An 18,649-nucleotide genomic window follows, 5' to 3' on the forward strand; every position below is an offset into this window, starting at 1 on the left:
TCTCAGAAGATCCCAGTTGGACCCTCTCCTGTTGCCCCAGCACGTCCTCAATATTGCTCCTTTATCCTGGTTCCCTCCTTCCCTGTTTCATCCTCCCTGCTCTCTGACAGTGATGGAATGAAGTGACCATCTGAAGGCGCTTCTCTTTGGAAGACATCACCATTTTTCTTTCATTCGTTTTACCATCCATCCTTTCAAGGTCTTATAATAACATATATGAATGAACCTTTTCCGGGTTCATTTTGATTTATTTTGAATTCCCGATAGACTCATGTGGCTCTCTGTTCCCTTAATGCCCCAAACCTATTTGTAACTGAACAGACTAGGGTTATGTTTACAAACGTAGAGTTTGCCTGGACTTTCTTCATTAATTCAACAAACACTTTTTGAATACATGTGCAGAGCAGATCCAGGGTTTTATGGAGACTAACCCTTATATAATTTTAGGGAGTTTTTTGAAAAAGGCAATAGAAAAAAAAATTTTTAAGTATTGGAAAAGTCCTGTGCAAATGAGAAAGGCCTGAAGTTATTCTTCATTGACTTTATGGCCAACCCACCCTTCACTGTTCACCACGTGTAGGAAGTGTTCTACGTGTTTGGGAAACACAAGTGCAACAAAACAACCAAAAACAGACAAAGCTTCAAGATGAGGTCTATGTTTTTAGGAAATTTTGTGATAAATTTGTGACTCCATAATTAACTTAAAAAGAAGTTTAAAAAAGAAACATTCCCAGCAAATGCTTCTCTCCCTAAAGAAATTAGGTATCAGTGAGAATACTGATACTCTGGGTAGATCATACTTTATTATGAGAACAATCCTCAGATCTCTGGGATCCCGTGTACCCTACCCCAAAGAATATGAGTCCTAGCTAACTCCTCCTCCTCTTTGTTCTTGTACTGACACAGCCATGGGAAGTAGGCTTCTTTGCTCTGTGGTTCTTAGTTTCCTGGGACTAAGTGAGTCCTGGGTGTAAGGGGAAAATCCTTCCTGGGTTTGCCAGGTGCCAGCCACAAACCTTTCTGTGTGGTACTCCTTGCGTCCAATTTCTGATTCCATGTCTTTTCTCACTGTTGTGTGACTGTAGGAATTACCCATGAAGAGTAGAATGCAGCCACAGAAATAGAGAAGCTTCCCACTGAGTTATGACCTACATAGGAAATAACAGTATGTACTGATATTGACCAACTGTAAGTTTTATGCTATAGCAAATGTATGATTCAACCAGTATTCACCCATTTGGTGGGAGCAAGACCTTCTGAATGGAGACAAAACATTACCCTGTGACCCTGGAGGCATCAGACATACGTACCCGTGGATGAAAATCTCATCCATGTTGCTAATGAGCTTCCTCCTTTTTTTACGGAGAGCAGAGTCAGGTAACTAAAGGGGCCCAGTGCTCCGTGGCCTCATCTGAAACAAAGGACAGAATCTTCCTCATGAGAGCATAAAGACCTGGACATAGATGGCAGGGCTCCCATAACTGAATGCATTGTGAGACAACATAAAATCATTCTTCAAAGTCCAATGACCCTGACCTCGAGACTTTGAAAACTTTCTGGACATGGCTATTTTAAACAAGAAAATGACCGTAGGCCGACATCCAATTATCAGGAGTTAAGGCAAAGAGAAAAACTAAAAGGTATTTGAAAGCAAATTTTCAGCAGAGAAGTCACAAAAGTATCAGGAACATCATAACAATATTTCTTAGTCTACAGAAATATTATGAAAAAATTGTTAATACTATGCAAACGAGGAATTGTATCATTATTTATAGAGGAACAAGTTTCCTTACTAAAAAGTAGAGGAGAAGCAATACACCTCTTAGGCTCCTTCAAAAAGCAGACTAACAAATTCTCCCCGTTCTGAGACATTTGTATAGATGAAGGATTCATTCCTCTGGGGAAGGCGTGTGGCAGGTTAGCTCTGCAGCTCAAGCATTTGTCAAGGACAGTGATGTCATTGAGCGCCTGAGAGCCTAAGCTCTATTTCCTCCAAACAAAACTAGAACACATGACATTCAGCCCATCACCTGAAATGGCCACCGGCGTCTTCTTTGGCATGGCTCTTTGTCTCCTGTGGGCAGGTGGGTACAGGCGGGCTTCCTTCCCTGCAATTCCCAACACCTCAACACAAGCCTTCCTCTTGAGATGACAACACTAATCTGTGTCACTCTCTATTACAGGATACATGGATGCTGGAATTTTCCAGAGCCCAAGATACAAGGTCACGGGGACAGGAAAGAGGGTGACTCTGAGGTGTCACCAGACAGACAACTATGACTATATGTACTGGTATCGACATGACCTGGGACATGGGCCGAGGCTGATCTATTATTCAAATGGTATTAACAGCACTGAAAAAGGAGACCTCTCCAATGGGTACACAGTCTCTAGATCAAACAAGATGGATTTCTCCCTCCTACTGGACTCTGTTACCTCCTCCCAGACATCTGTGTACTTCTGTGCCGACAGTTACTCCACAGCACTGCACAGCTGCCTCCTCTTCATACATAAAGGGTAGGTAGACTGAGCTGCCTTGCACTCACGAGGTCCAGCCTAGCCCCAAGAAGCCCCTGCCTCCAGAGGAGTCACAGAGCTCTTGCCAGCATGGGAGCCTTACAGCAGTGGGCAATGTGACCCTCGGGGTTGACGTCCATCCCCACACCAGTCTCAGCCTGACTGGACATCACCCCAATATCTTCAGCTCACTAGTTCCCTCATTTGCCAGTCTCTCATCCTGCTCGCAGAAAGGAAAATGCACCTTTAGTCGAGATATCTGAAGATTCCCTTGATAGTCTCAAAGCCCCCACATTCTTCTCTCCCGGCTGGATTTCAGTGACTTCTTTATTCCTTTCTGCACCCTCTTCTACCCTTCAACTTATAACTCATAGACCTTCATTCATATGGTCTCTGCTCCTGGCTGCCTTTCTTCTGTGAGGCAATAGCCCTACAAGGTCCTATAATGTTTGCCCTCCCCCTGTCTCTCCACCATCACCCTGCACAGTCTCCTCTGGCTCTCTCTGCCTCAGCCACACTCACACGTGTTCCCTTATTTCCTTATATGTATCATGTTCTTTTCCTCCCTTGGAATCTTTTCTTACAGGCTATTTCTTCACTAAACATATGCCCCTCCCTCTTATTTCTGGATCTCTACTTCATCCCCCATATGAAAATCTATTTCAGGTCTACTTTTAATTGTGAAAAGTAAAACTTAAATTTTACTAGAAGAAATTAAGAAAAATATTTTTAGGCATTTATTTGAGGAAGGATTTTTTTTTAAAGTAGAGATACAGAAGAACATAAACCACAAAAAAAGTATATGTTTCAGTTGCATGAAACTCTTCTACATCAAAACACACCATAAAAATGAAAAGGTAAACCACAGACTGGGAAAAGATTCGACAAGTGCAAACAAATGATAAGGAATCAGTGTGACAGACACCATTCCTGCTCTAACAAGTCCCCGTGGCTCCTCCGCAATTCCCAGCCTCACTTGCAGTTACAGGATTTGGGACTTACGGCTAAGTTCTGAACAATGGGATGTGTATAAAAATTATCTAAGTCAATTCCAAGCCTTGACTTCTAAAACATCCTGTGGCACCGTGTTGGGGGTCCCCAAGTATACACCCATGTTTGGAGATGCATATAGTTGTAGTCAAGGCTAAGAGTTATTAGTGCCACAGTAAATATTCAGTTGCAGATCACAAGGAGGAAAGACACAGGTGGAGTCTGAAGGAATCCGCAGACACACTTCCCGATGCTCTCTTCCTCCTTGGAGGGGTCACACACAGCTCACACTTCCCCCCAACAAGAAGAGGCAGCAACATGGGTAGTGTTTCTACCATAGGAACCCCTTAGGGACTTACTAGCCAAGTCTTTATTGGGCTCTTCATATAGGCACCCACGGCCCACCACATACTAAAAATGTAGTTTTCCAGAAGGAAATCTGGGGTTCAGCATGAACTATGTGCTTGCACTCACAGTCTAGACAAAGTGAATCATCCTTCTTAGTTGGGAAAAGTTGGTATGGGCACAGATAACTTTACCAGCCAAGTGCCCAGATGCCAGCCAATGGCCCATCTTGCAAGCAGCCTTTCTGAGCACAGCAGTCTCAGGCTGTGTTAGCTGCTTTCTGCACAGATAACCTTCAACTCTCTTGCCCATGCTGTGGTGAACTTGGAAAGTACAAGTTATAGATTACCTAAGTATAATAGGGGAGCAACCTGGCTCAGTGGATCATAATTTGGGCAACAACTGCTAAAGAAAGCTGTTCATGCCACACTGGGCTCTGTGGTCATGGGAAATTGAACTTCATAGGGTTAAGCCACTGAGATTTTAAGATCTAGCCTATTTTCTGGTACATAGGTGACCTGGGTCTACTGGAACCTAGAAGGAATAAAGAATTCTCATTACTTAATGAGAAAGAAAACCTAAAAAATGGCAATACGTAATCTAGGTAACTCACAGAAGAGCAAGCATGAATTACCCCTACACAGGGATAGATTCTCAAACTTATTTAGAATCAAAGTATGGCAAACTGAAATAAGTTATGATCTCAAACTTAGCAGATGGGGAAATTTTCAAAAGAATAACTGCCTTAAATTTAAGAAAAAATATAGAATAGTGGAAACTGTCTTACACTACACTAAGTCCATTTGCAATATTGTGCAGTGGCTAGCACTATCTATTCCCAAAACATTTTTATCACCTCAAACAGAAACTCTGTACTCATTCAGCAATAATTCCCCATTCACCTCTCCCCGCTACTAGGCCCTTGTAATCTGTAGTCCAGTTTCTGCCTTCATGAATTTGCCCCATAAAAATACCATATTCTTCCTTCTGTGTCTGGGTTTTTTAACTGAGCATAATGCTTTCAAGATTCATCCATGTGGTAGCGTGGATCAGAACATTCTTTTTTACCACCAAATAATATACTATTGTATGGATAGATCACATTTGTACATGCATTCAGCGGTTGATGGACATCTGGGATGTTTCCACCTTTTGGCCGTGGCAAATAAATCTGTGATGAACAGTGGTCTACAATATTTGTTTGAGTTCCTGTTTTCAATTCCCTGGGGCATATGCCCAGAGGTGGAATAGCTGGGTCATATGGTAATTCTATGTTTATCTTTTTGAGGAACTGTCAACCAGTTTTTCTCAGAAGCTGCACCATCTTACATTCTCATCTGCAATGTATAAAGGTTCCAACTTCCCTACATCCTCACCAACACTCATTTTCTCTCCCTCCTCCTCCTCCTTCTCTTTCTCCCTATATAATCATCCTAGTGAGTGTGAAGTAGAATCTCACTGTGGTTTTGATTTGCATTTCCCTAGTGGCTAGTGGTGATAAGCATCTTTTCGTGCACTTATTGGCCATTTGTAAGTCTTCTTTGGAAGGAATATCTTTTTTTGTCTGGTCACCTTTCAGGGTTTCTCTTTGTCTTTATATTTTAGTAGTGTTACACTGTAATGAGATTGAGGAATGAAGTTCGTGTGGGAGATTTGTTGCCAATAATGTTTCGAGTGTGTGTAGTACTTTTGAAACGTTTATAATATACTGTAGAAGAGACAAAGGAGTAAATGTACTGATATTCTAGAGAACCAGGATTCTTACTAAGAGAAGGGAGATAATAATAATATAACAATATAAACAAACAGGGGGTGCCTGGGTGGCTCAGTAGTTGCGCATCTGCCTTTGGCTCAGGTCATGATCCCGGGGGTTTTGGGATTGAGTCCCGTAACAGGCTCCCTGTGAGGGACCTGCTGCTCCCTCTGCCTATGTCTCTGCCTCTCTGTCTCTCATGAATAAATAAATAAAATAAAAAAAAAAAAAAACAAGGAAAGATGAGGAAGAAATCTGTTCTGATTTGGAGATATCAGTATGAACTTATGATTTTAAAGATGATGTAGTTGTTAATTCTATTCATGGAAGGGTTTAGGAAACCATTCAAAAGCCAACTAATTGTTTTATTTTCCTTACAGGTTGTGCTTCAGTACCAATGAGCAAACCGGTTGCAGAGTATTTGATTTCTAAATGTTATTCCTCAGTAGAAGGAACAGGGCAGAAATTGCTTCTTCCAGATCCAGGGCAGGGAAAGTCCTAGGAGCATCATCTACACATCACCTATAGCATATACTTGCCAAGATATTGAACTTGTAGTAGTGTAGGAATTCAGATTGTGAGCTGTTTTACCTGTCAGGGGGCCCAGGCTCTTCAAAAAATCAAGATCATGAAAACCGTTAAAGAGATACATTAATGGCAGAGATGCCTATTTTTAAAGTGACTAAAGAGACCTGACAACCAAGTGAAATGCATGACCTTTGATTCTTTCCCGGAGAAAAAGTCAAAATCTATAAAGGACATGTTTAGGACAGCTGAAGGAAGTTGAAAGTGAAGTATATGTTAGATAATAATATTGTTTTGATTGTAATGCTGGCATTTGTGATTATGTAGGAGAATGCCCTCTTCCATAGAAAAGACCAATTGAATTGTTAAGGATAAAATGTTCCAGAAGTTAAAGGTAAAATGTATACAAAGAGATAAAGCAAATATTATAAAATGTCAGCAATTGGTGTACAGATGTGCCATTTATTATTCTGTTCTTTTTTACTATTCTTTCAGCTTTCTCGTGGGTGAAAAGTAGAAAGAAAAATCTTAAAATCCCATAATGTTGGCATTGTCTCAGTGTGATGGTGGTATTTATCATATTTATTTTTAATCTCTCAGATATCCCATAGTTACCATAAAACAAGTGTATATGAAAAGACCTCTTCTTGCCTTATAGTGGATTTTCCCCACAGGAGGCAGGCTAAAATTGAAAAGACAGTTCATAGTTTGAGGACAAAATAGCTCTGTATTTCTGAAGATGAGTACAAAATTTAACCGGCAGTGAATACCAAGAGGTCTTTCAGCAAATAGGACCATTTTCTCTGTGTCAAGAGAGATGGAACGTTTCCCTAAAGATTAGTAAAAAACTCACAAAGCGGGAAGCTGACTTAACCGTGAACAGAGGAAAAGAAGTGTCTCCCCAAGTTGTGGTTGAACAGTGTACATCTGCCTAATGAGGAGGGGGCAAGAGGATCAGATGGAGCTGAGAGGACTTACCCTCATGAGTACCATCCTTCAGGAGCACCGTCCGTCATGAGCTCTGTCCAATACTAGCTTGATTCTAATGCACGTGGTGTAGAAGTTCCACTAGCCTCCCTGAGCCACAGATGAAGGGCCTCAGCCCAGTGACGCTGAACCTTTGGCCATCAGAAGGCACACCAAGGGTTGGATGGAGAAGCAGAAATTTTGAAGTGGGGCTTAACGCTGCTGAGAGGTTGAGAAAGGAAAAATATGGCTTCATCCAACAGCTTGCTGGTTTGTAGATGTGAGTGGCCAGTGGCATGTGAGGTATTAAACGAGACTTTTCTTCCTTCATTGGTACAAGTGGCTTCTGTTCAACAATGGACACTGAACCATAGCAAATCACTGAGCCTGCATGAGGTATAGACAGCAAAGAGGCATGAGCCAGCCAGTATACTCAGAGGCCCATGCAAATGGAGAGGAGCTGCTTTGGGAGAGCATCAGAGAAGCTTTAGTTATGCCCTGTACCCAAAATCCAACCCATTCTAGTTGTGTGTCCTAAACACCGCACAGAGTGATGTAAGGGGAATGTAGGGAAGGAGGGTAGATAATTCTAGACCTTGTCAAGGCTTGTCTCAAATGGCTGATAGTAACACTGCAAATATCCTTAACAAGGATCAGATTTTCTAGAACTGCAGCACCCAACTCCTTGAGTAGCACGACGCCCCACTGCTGCCCTGACATGGATTTTCTCATGGTCATGGATTTCATCATTTGGGCTGCCCACAAGGCAGGTGAGGCCTGGAAACATATGGGGAGTGCCTTCCCTGAAACTGGCAGGCCTCAATTTCAGGCAGGCTGTATGCAGTGCGACAGGCTTCTTCTGCAGCTTCTCAGTCTCCATCCAGCTGAATGGTGTTGTCACTTGGTACTTTTAACCCCTGGTCATAGGTTGGAAAAAGTAGCAACATCTTGATATGAAGAAACTTTCCATATTGGAGTTATTAATTGGTGCCCACATAAATTTAGGTTAGGCCAATTGCTTTTTTACTCAATGAGAGACAAGAGACAATTGATGAGGCACACAGGTGATTCTGGTAATTCTCCATCTCTGGGTCTTTACTGGATAACCCTGATACGTAAGGCCTAAGTTTCTGAGACTCAGCAGGATACATCTGAGCACATGACTACACTGTTTTCACTTCTCTGGACACACGTTTTCTCCTTTGTTCTTTCATACCAACTAGCAGGACTTTCTCCGATCCTTTAGTTCTTCCTAGGTCACCACTCAGACGTGGGAAGGAAGTGTGTTTATACCTAATGTTGCCCCATTTAAAAAAAAAAAAAGAAGAAGAAGAAAGCCAGATGTGAACCACTGAATTCAATTGTAAGTTAAACTAGAAGAAGCTTTTTAAGATTCCAGAAGGCTTGTCCTATTTTGTATTTATTGTTATTGTATCCACCCTGGTATTTTCAGAGATAAGAGAGTTCTCCAGCCTTTCCAGTTAAGATTCAAGATATTAACTAATGTCCTTGAAGTACAGGAAGCCCCATGATGAAGACCATGGTACATAAAGCAACCATGGAGATTGGGGCAAGCAAGGAAAAAGCTAGTATTTGATCTTCAGATAGAATAAAAGCTCCCAACTTAAATCTATACCCAGGGATCATCTTATCCCTTTACTTTTGAGTGCATCAGTTAGTTCCACGTGCTTCTAGGATAATGCTGTCGCAATTTCCCTGGCCTCCATCTTGTCAGAACTCATGTGACTGGGAGAATGGAGAGCCTGATGAAAGAGAAGTGTTCAAAGAGAAGGACGATTACAGAAAACACAGAGACGTCCTTAGTTTATAGTTCACATTTGAGTTGTCTTTGACACATCCAAGTAGAAACATCCAGAGGAATTAGAAGGTGGTGGGAAGCAGAGACGTGGTGGTCAATTGCATCACTCGCACCCTGGCACAATGAGTGAAGACCCTGAGATGAACATACACACAGTCTACAGATAGGTTAAATAAACTTCTAGATACGGTTTAGTTTATAACCTTGGTTTCTAAGTCTGTGGGCATTTACAGAGACAGTGACGTCATGACAGGAACTGCCTGGTGGGGACATGTTCACAGGACTCCAACCTGAACCTCCCACCCCTCTCCTGAACCTGCCATGGGCACCTGGCTCTTCTGCTTGGGTGGCCTTCTGTCTTCTCAAGGTAGGTGGCTCCTTAGAACACTCAGATCTCTGCATTTTATCTTTCCAGTGATTATTCCTTTTTCTTTTTTTCCATTTTCAAATTCTGTCTTTTCTCCCCACAGAACTCATAGAAGGTGGAATCACCCAGTTTCCCAGATATAGGATCACAGAAAAAGAACAGGCCATGGCTCTGTGGTGTCATCTTATTTCTGGCCACAGAACCCTTTGCTGGTATCGACAGACCCAGGACAGGGCCTGGATCTCCCGATTCAGTTTGAGAATGAGGCCACATTAGATGATTCACAATTGCTTAAGAACTGATTTTCTGCAGAGAGGCCCAAAGGAGTAGACTCTACTCTCAAGATCCAGCCTGCTGAGCTGGGGGACTGGGTTGTGGGCTTCTGTGCCAGTAACTTAACCACCGCGTCACAGAGGCACTTCCTTTCCTCACATAAAACATGATTCTCCTCTCTGTTCAGCTCACAGAAGCTCTAACCAGAGGCCTTACTATCTCCCTCATTATACAAGGGGATAGAAGTGCGTCTGCAGAGATAAGCTATGATTCATATAAAGGGAAGACATGGCGTATTTCTTGAAACATGAGGACCGAAAATGTTGTTGGAAAATAATTATGACTCAGTGTTTAGAAGCACTTCTTGGTGATAACTCAAGGATCCCAAACCAGAAGAGACTAGTCACACACTCAGGCCCCAGGGGTCAGTGATGGCTGTTCCCCTATAAAAATATGCGATCACAAAACATCGACAATAAACTCTAATAATACAGATGGCAGTTCTTCAAGAGCAGCTAACAGCAGGCTATCCCTCTGTGGTTCTTATCACCATCTAAATGATTTGAATTGCTCTCCAGCTTCTCCTCTGCTGGAGGAAGTTTTCTGCATCAATGTCTCCACACAGTATGTGTTTGGGGAACATTTCCCCCCTCCTTCTCCTGATGTTGTTAATGATGATGGTGGTGATCATTTCTCCTGTTTTATTCAGTCCTTTTCCGACTTCAAAGGAATACACACAAATGGGGGCTGGCATCCAGTGCCAAATCTTAGCTCAAAATAAATTCTTTCTGGGGCACCTGGGTGGTTCAGGGGGTTAAGCATCTGCCTTCGGCTCAGGTCATGATCTCAAGGTCCTGGGATTGAGTCCCATGTTGGGCTCCCTGCTCAGCCGGGAGCCTGCTGCTCCTTTTCCCTTTGCCCCTCCCCCTGCTCCTCACATGCGCTCTCTCCCCCCTCACCCTTCTCCCTCTCAAATAAATAAATAAAATCTTAAACAAAACAAAACAAAATGAATTCTTTCTCCAGAGTGGTCTAACTCTTCAAAGTAACCAACACAGTTCAGACTTCGAGGGCATCTCCAGCTGGCTGCCTTAGTAGAGCAAAATAGCTCCCTCATGCATTAAATATTCCTTAGTAAGAACTTCTGAAACAATCAGTTGCCCCCAATCCACTTACGCCCTCCAATTAACTCTCCGATTAACACCCTTTGTGTTGGGATCCGTATCCTCCACTATAAATTCTGTTGGATTCCGTGAGATAAGAGTGGCTATCCTTCTGAACTATTGGTTAGCAGCTTGCTGAGATTTGCCTGAAAACACTGTCACTGCCTTTCAGCCCCTGTGGCTTTACATCCTTCTTTATCCAACCAAGAACCAAGTCATAATTTATGTCCGCTTATCTATTGCATAGCTCCTCAACTGCTCTGCCCGTATCTTCATCCAGTTTATTGGATGACATCTCAGTCATTGATGAATCCAACTCTCCACCATCTCTGTGCCAAAATATCTATATAGACATAGATATCTTTTCTAATCTTCTGTTATATAGATATAGGTATAGATCTCCAGTAAAATTAACATACAGGGTCATATTACTTTCCGGTGTATAATATAGTGAGTGATTCAAGAATTCTATACATTACTCAGTGCTCATCACCATAAGTATGCTCTTGATCCCCATCACCTATTCCCCCATCCCCTCATCCATCTCCACCCTGATGACCATCGGTTTTTTCTCTGTATTTAAGGATCTGTTTTTTTGTTTGTTTGTTTATCTTTTTCTTTGTTCATTTGCTATACTTTATAGTTACTATTACCCTAACAACATTTTCCAAGATTGTCTTTTGTCTCTTTGTAGATAGGAAATAGAGTTGTTTCAGAGTCTGTCTGAAAATTTTCACATCTGACATCTTTGTGGGGCTATTTTTGTCGATTTTATTTTTCTGCTGCTTCCCAGTCATGGTGTTTGTATTTTCGTGGCGTTTGCATTTTTCCCTATGAATCTGATTATCTTTGGCTTTGTGCCAGACACTAGGTTTGTAGAAATAAATTTTTGTCTAGGATGGATGGTTCTTCCTCCAAAGAGAATTTCATTTTGCTTCTGCCAAGTGTATGGGGGCATAAACAACCTGGGGCTACCTGCATCAGGATTCAAGGCTTGTGGTGGCCTAGACACTTAGGGAACAAATTTATCTCTAGCTCATCTTCATATTGAGTCTGTTCATGTTCCACATTTGGTACATTCTGGACTTTGATTTTTGTCCCCCTGGTCGGTGAGTCAGCCTCATGAGTCCTGAGTTACAGTAGACAAATGCCCCCAAAGGCAAAGAGACGGTTACGCTCTCCTCTCCAACTACTCACCTTCTCTGAGATTCCAGCCTTGTGTCTTACACCACATTTTTGGGACATTAATGAACTGAGGTTGTTGATGTTGTTATCGTACTCAACTATTTGGATAACGACAGAAAGATTGATTTGAGTCCTCTTATTTGTAATTACAGGGATTGAGGTCAAGGAATTTTAGTTGGAATTTTTTTTTCAAAGATTTTTATTTAGTTATTTGAAAAAGAGAGTATGAGTGGGGGTGGGAGCAGAGAAAGAAGCAGGCTCTCCATTGAGCAGGGAACCCGACATGCGGCTCCATCCCAGGACCTTGAGGTCATGACCGGAGCCAAAGACAGACACTTAACTGACTGAGCCACCCAAGCCACCCTATTTTGAATTTTAAATCAAAATTTATTAATGGTAGATTCTTAGTCTATAATTTTTTTGTATTTAACTTAAATGGCATAGAGATATTATACTTAAACTTTAATTTCAACTGGAGAATTTTTTTTGAATGTAAAGGATATTTATAATCAAATGGAGACATTTGTTGTCATTTTATTATTGGAATATTTATTATTGGAGTATTACTGGAGTATTTTTATGTTCTTTTTTACTTTTATCCCATACCTTCCGGCATGCATTGTACCATATGGCAGGATGGGAAATAAAATATGGAAGGAATATTTATACTTGACCAGAGAGCACAGAATGGACTTGGAATTCATTTAATTGCTGTACTGTCGTGATACATTTGAGCTGTTTTTCGTGAGTGCACCCAAGGAGCAGTCGTTGGAATGGAGAGAATCACTGACAAGTGGCTCCATCTTCCCCATGTAAACTCAGCCTCCTGGGACAACACTTTATTCCACATTCCCCATTTTGGGAGACTTCCCTAGGGTAATACTCCTATTTCAACCTTCCTATTCCTTACGTAATTTTCTCTATGGGAAGGGAAATTTCTCATTTAATTTCTTCACCTTTCTTTAATTTCTTTTCATCTTTGTGCCTTCCTCCAGGTACCTAGAGGAGAGATTGATCCCTTGGTGTTTTCTCAACATGCACTACGATTAGGGGAGAACTTTCCTTTTCATGTGAGGTGGACTGCAGTTTTGAGGAGAGAGAAAATGAGTTAAGTTCTGACTCAGTATAGTGTCAGCCAGCCCATTGGGTTTCACATCTAAGCACCATTATTTACCAATATCAAAAAGGACATTATCATGTCCAAAGGCCTGGCTCCAACGTCTAACTCTTGGTTCCATCTTAGGCCACAGTAAGACAACATTAGTTGTTGACCTTCTAATACTAACAAATCATAAACCTGTACCCCCTTGTACTCAATAAAACAAAGCACAATTCCCATTAACGTCCTGACAAAAGCACATAGGCGCTGTTTCTTCCCATTGACCACGAGGGAGCGCTATGGCTTGGCTGTCATCTAGAGTCCAGAGGGGCTGAACAAGCTCTCTGGAAGGAGGGCTTGAGGGTTAGATCATGACACTGGGTTTAGATTCAGGGAGATGCAGATGCCTTGAATGTTGGCTGAGAAGAAAAGAATTAAAGACCAGGACTTCTTCCCCTGCTTTGTGGAGATGCTTTTGCTCTGAATCGAACTCTGAATGGCAGATATGCTTGCAGTGGTTGGCTGAAGGTGTGAGGGCTCACGGAGCTGGGGATGGTGAGGCTTGCACGTTCTGGGCTGGGAAAAGCTGAGTGTCAGAGAAGTCTTAGCAAGTCTGACCCAAACCAGTCCCCTGCCAGCCCATCTGCTCTGTGGTTCTACAGAGGGTCAAGCGGAGAGACTTGCAGATGCTATCCTGGACCACATCAGAGGCACCCTGGCCCCACGGAGCTGGCAATCATAGGGACACCAGAGGCAAATCCACTTTCCAAGCAGGGACTGGGGTGGACCAGAACAACAGAATTTCTCCCCACCATCTTTTTTTTTTTCTTACCAAGAAGATGCCGCAATGTACTTTTTTGATGTTGCCATTTGCTCCAGACTCCCGTGTACCCCCAGGAAGCAGATGATGGCTGGGGATAAGAGATAAGAAGGTTTTGCCTGGAGTTCCCTTGGTCTGACTTCAAGTTCCTTCTATGTGATTGTGTATCAGTCTCCCCACTGCCACCTACTCTTGAGTCCAGCTACTGCTTCTTCTGCCCGAGTCCCATGGATACCGTAATATATTCAGTTCCTATTGCTGCTCTGACAAATTACCACATGTTTTGTGGCTTAAAAGAATATAGATTTGTTATCTCGTGGTTTTGAAAGTCAGAAGCCCAAAATGGATCTAACTGGGTTAAAAATCAAGGTGTCAGCAGGGTTCTAGAGACTATAGTGACACTCCGTTTTCTTGCCTTTTTCAGCCTCTAGGCCACCACCATTCCTTGGCTCGTAGCCTCCTTCCATCTTCCAAGCAAGCAATGGCTGGTCGAGCCTGTTCTGCTGTATCACTCTGACTCTGATTCTTCTTCCTTCCTTCTTCCACATGTTAGGACCCTTGGGATTATATTGGGCCCACCTGAAAATTTCAGTATACACTCCCTATATTAAGGTAAGCTGATCCACAGCCTTAATTGCATTTGGAACTTTCATTCCCCCTTGTTATGTAATATAATACATGCATTTCCAGGGATGAGAAATGGACATATTTGGGGAGCCATCATTCTGTCTACCACACCTAAGTACATGGTAACAAGGAGGGAATAAACAATGATCGTTCTGAAAACAGAATAAGGGCTAGAGTTTTACACTCTGGATCCAGTAGAAACCGAAAGACCCCACAAGGAAACAGGTATTTCAGGTAACATAATTCAGTCTGTAAAGTATCTGCTCTTTAAAATTACCATCTGTCAGGGTGCCTGGGTGGCTCAGTCAATTAAGTATCTGCCTTTGGCTCAGGCTATCATCGCAAGCTCCTGGGATGGAGCCTTGAGTAGGGGCTCCCTGCTTCTCCCTCTACCCCTCCTCCTGCTCATACTCTCTCTTTCTCTCTCTGAAATAAATAAATAAAGTCTTAAAAAACTAAAATTAGCATTTGGTTCTTAGGTTCAGAGGACTCAGCAGTATGTCTCTATGATAATAACAAAATATGGACTTGAACTGGTCCTTCTTCTTGAATAACAACTTTTTTTAAATTTTTATTTATTTATGATAGAGAGAGAGAGAGAGAGAGAGAGAGAGAGAGAGAGAGGCAGAGACATAGGCAGAGGGAGATGCAGGCTCCATGCACCAGGAGCCTGATGTGGGATTTGATCCTGGGTCTCCAGGATTGCGCCCTGGGCCAAAGGCAGGCGCCAAACCGCTGCGCCACCCAGGGATCCCCTTGAATAACAACTTAATTGACCAGCCCAAAATACAGGCTGCTCTCTGTTCTCCATAACCCCTACCATGAGTGGAAGTGGGTTTGTGACATCAGACCCCTAATTTTAGAAAGAAAGGCTCAGGACTATTGATTTAAAAACAATGAGTTTTTCTAGGAGCAAGAATAATATTTAAATCAACTCTAGAGAATTTTATTTGCGAGTCTTTAAGAACAAAAAAATCCCCCACTGGGGATGCCTGGTTGGCTTGGTGGTTGAGTGTCTGCCTTCAGCTCAGAGTGTGGTCCCGGGTCCCAGGATCAAGTCCCACATCGGGCTCCCTGCATGGAGCCTACTTCTCCCTCTGCCTTGTCTCTCTGCCTCTCTCTCTCTGTGTGTGTCTCATGAATAAATAAATAAATAAATAAATAAATAAATAAATAAATAAATAACCTTTTAAAAAAATCCCCCACTTATTTCATGGTGGAGATAGAGAAATGTGGGAGATTTTTATCCTACGGGCTTTGAGGATTTAATAGAATTCACAGATAAATAACCTCAGAAAGGTTTTTCACTGCAAGTAAGAGCTTTCAAGCTGAATCAGTTCTCAGGGCATCAGCTCAGCCCCTGGAGCCCTAACAATACAGTTGGTATTCTTGTTTTTCCTGGAGAGCTCAGAGCCCAATTCCTAACTAATGCATGGTTTTGAGCATGTGTCAATGACCAGGAGCTTGTAGTCACCACTGTGGGGAGTACCAGAGCTTGCAAAGAAGCTGGCTTGAAGGGAGACAATGAAGTTATCTCTAAATACTTGGAGTTTAGGTTTACGTGGAACAGTTAGCAGACTCTGGATAAGAGATTGTATAGAGAAAGCATTATGGATTGATAATATCAAAATAAACTTGAGAGGAAACTCTGGATGTATGAATATGTAACTTAGGCCAACTATAATTGGGTTCAGTTGTGCCTGATTCATGTCTCAGAGATGCAGCCTCTTCTGAAGGGAGCTCTTGAGTTGGGGGTGGTTGCCCATTTGGTGATGTCACTGAGAATACATCTAATGGAGATAGATTGTCCCCAGACTCACACCTCTGCTCATGCTCACAAGGGCCCTGGTCTCAGCTGTTCTATATCTACCATGGGCACCCCAGCCCTCTGTCTTCTAGGAGTCTTTTGTCTCCTAGGGGTAGATGAGTCCCCGGAATATTTAGCATTCTCATTCTGGGTTTCCCTGTTGTGACTCCAATATTTTTTTAATTCTGTCCTCAAATTCTGTCCCCCTCCACAGTGTCCATAAATACTGGAGTCATCCAGACACCCAGGCGCAAGGTGACAATGATGGGACAAAAAGTAACTCTGAGATGAGAGCCTACTTCTGGCCATTATACCCTTTTCTGGTACAGACAGACCTCAGGGCAGGAACCAAAGCTGTTGATTTACTTCAGCAATAAAGCTCTTATGGATGACTCGGGGATGCCCAAGAAATGGTTCTCAGCAGAGATGCCTGATGATTCATTCTCCATCCTGGAGATCCAGCCAACAGAACCCAGGGACTCAGCCACGTACCTATGTGCCAGCAGTGTAGACACAGCACTGCAGAGCAACCCTTTCCCTGTGCAGAAACCCTGAAGCTTCCCCTTCTCCCTCCAGCCCCCAGCTGTCCTGAGTAAAGGTCTTTCCTGCTGCTTCACCAAGAGAAATGAGCGGCTCTGGGGGTCTGACAGGACAGAAAATGCTAAGGTCTCAACATAGAAAATCTTATGTAGGAAATGACATAGGAAATGGGTTTCAGGGATTCTTGACAAGTTGTGAGCTTGGAACTCACCACACATGTAGAGAAACTTTAATGATCTACCCTGTAGATCTTCTTGCCTTCCTGCATTTGCCATCCCCATCTGAATGGTACGCTCTCCTGATAACGGGTGTCTTCAGAACTCTTCATCCTCTTCCAACACTAGGTGTTAACAGAATTTCCCTGCCCACCACAAATTCTTCTGAATGTAACAGAAGCCTCTTCACTGTGATGGTGGACGTTCTTTTCTAACATTAATATAACGTAACATTTATGTGGGGCCTTTTCATTACGTCCAAAAAGCATCTCAAATTCGGATGAAGCAGACTGTTTAATTTTTAAATATTGTGTTTATTTATTCATGAGAGACACGCAGAGGGAGAATCAGACCCCCCATGGGGAACCCGATGCGGGAGTAGATCCCAGTACCCCAGGATCATGCCCTGGCTCAACCACTGAGCCACCCAGGCATCCCTGAAGCAGGCAGTTTAATACAAGGTCCTGCTCCTGGAATCTTGGGGTTTATTATTAGTCTCTGTCCTGCCCAAGGAGAGCCCTGGTCTCACTGAGGGTAGACAGCTGAGTGCCAGCTGGAGTGCTGATGGGGCCACCTCAGTTGCCTGCTCTTGAACAATAAATACAGACTACACACTGAATATCTAGAAGTGTGCAGACTTAGACACACTTATTTTGCCCTCTTTCCTCTTGATCATATGTCCTGAACCTATATTTTCCTATTTTTCATAAATTTTTGATTTATGCTAGGAACTTCCATTCCATTCTGTAATCCATTCTGAATGTTTATAATGACTCTCTTCTACAAACTTATATACTGATCCCTTCTCAGCCCTTATTAGGGCATCTCTGGCAACTGGCGCAGAGACACCTCCATGCTGACTGCCCAAGGAAATTCACGTTAAATGAGTTGTGCCATACAGCCAAATTCCACTTGTCATCATCCTACCTTTGGCCATTCTGGGGTCCTCACTTTCAAGATGGAAACAGTGAGGGATCCCTGGGTGGCGCAGTGGTTTGGCGCCTGTCTTTGGCCCGGGGCGCGATCCTGGAGATCCGGGATCGAATCTCACATCGGGCTCCCGGTGTATGGAGCCTGCTTCTCCCTCTGCCTGTGTCTCTGCCTCTCTCTCTCTCTCTCTCTCTGTGACTATCATAAGTAAATAAAATATATATATATATTTAAAAAAAAAGGAAACAGTGAAAGATTGAATTCAGTTTCTATCATGTTTACACTGAGACAGAATCTGCTTTCGTGTCTGATTTCAGTGTGTTCTTTGACCTTCTGGCTCTTTCTTGCTGCTTCCAGACCATTTCCATCACCTGCTCTAAAACCTGGCTCCTTGACACATATGGAGTCAAAATATGACCCTTCAGAGTTGCACTTACTTCTTCCTTCCCATTCACTTCTCCCCACCATGCATCCTATCATCAGGCTCGGTGACTTAGTCATCACACAGATAATTTATACATTTATTAAGTATGTCGCTGGGGGCACAATTACTTCATCTCTCATCATTTCAATTTTCTCATCTTTAAGCAGGAATAATCATTAGAAGTGCCTACTCTTTCTTGGTGTTTTTTTTTTTTTAGAGATCAATTAATCCATGAAAAATACATAAAATATTTCAGTACCTACAGCCGTGTATTTTGACTGTGG

General features: G+C 42.6%; 1 gene segment (V, D, J or C); it reads left to right on the forward strand.

The window, feature by feature from the left end:
- Nucleotides 1-2,035: 2,035 nt before the first annotated feature.
- LOC129515753 (T cell receptor beta variable 10-3-like) lies at nucleotides 2,036-16,811 on the forward strand. The segment is given in 3 exon segments: nucleotides 2,036-2,084; nucleotides 2,184-2,517; nucleotides 16,586-16,811. Coding segments are annotated over 3 exon segments (609 nt in total).
- Nucleotides 16,812-18,649: the final 1,838 nt, after the last annotated feature.

The sequence above is a fragment of the Nyctereutes procyonoides genome, unplaced genomic scaffold, assembly GCF_905146905.1.
Source record: "Nyctereutes procyonoides isolate TBG_1078 unplaced genomic scaffold, NYPRO_anot_genome, whole genome shotgun sequence".
NCBI lineage: Eukaryota > Metazoa > Chordata > Mammalia > Carnivora > Canidae > Nyctereutes > Nyctereutes procyonoides.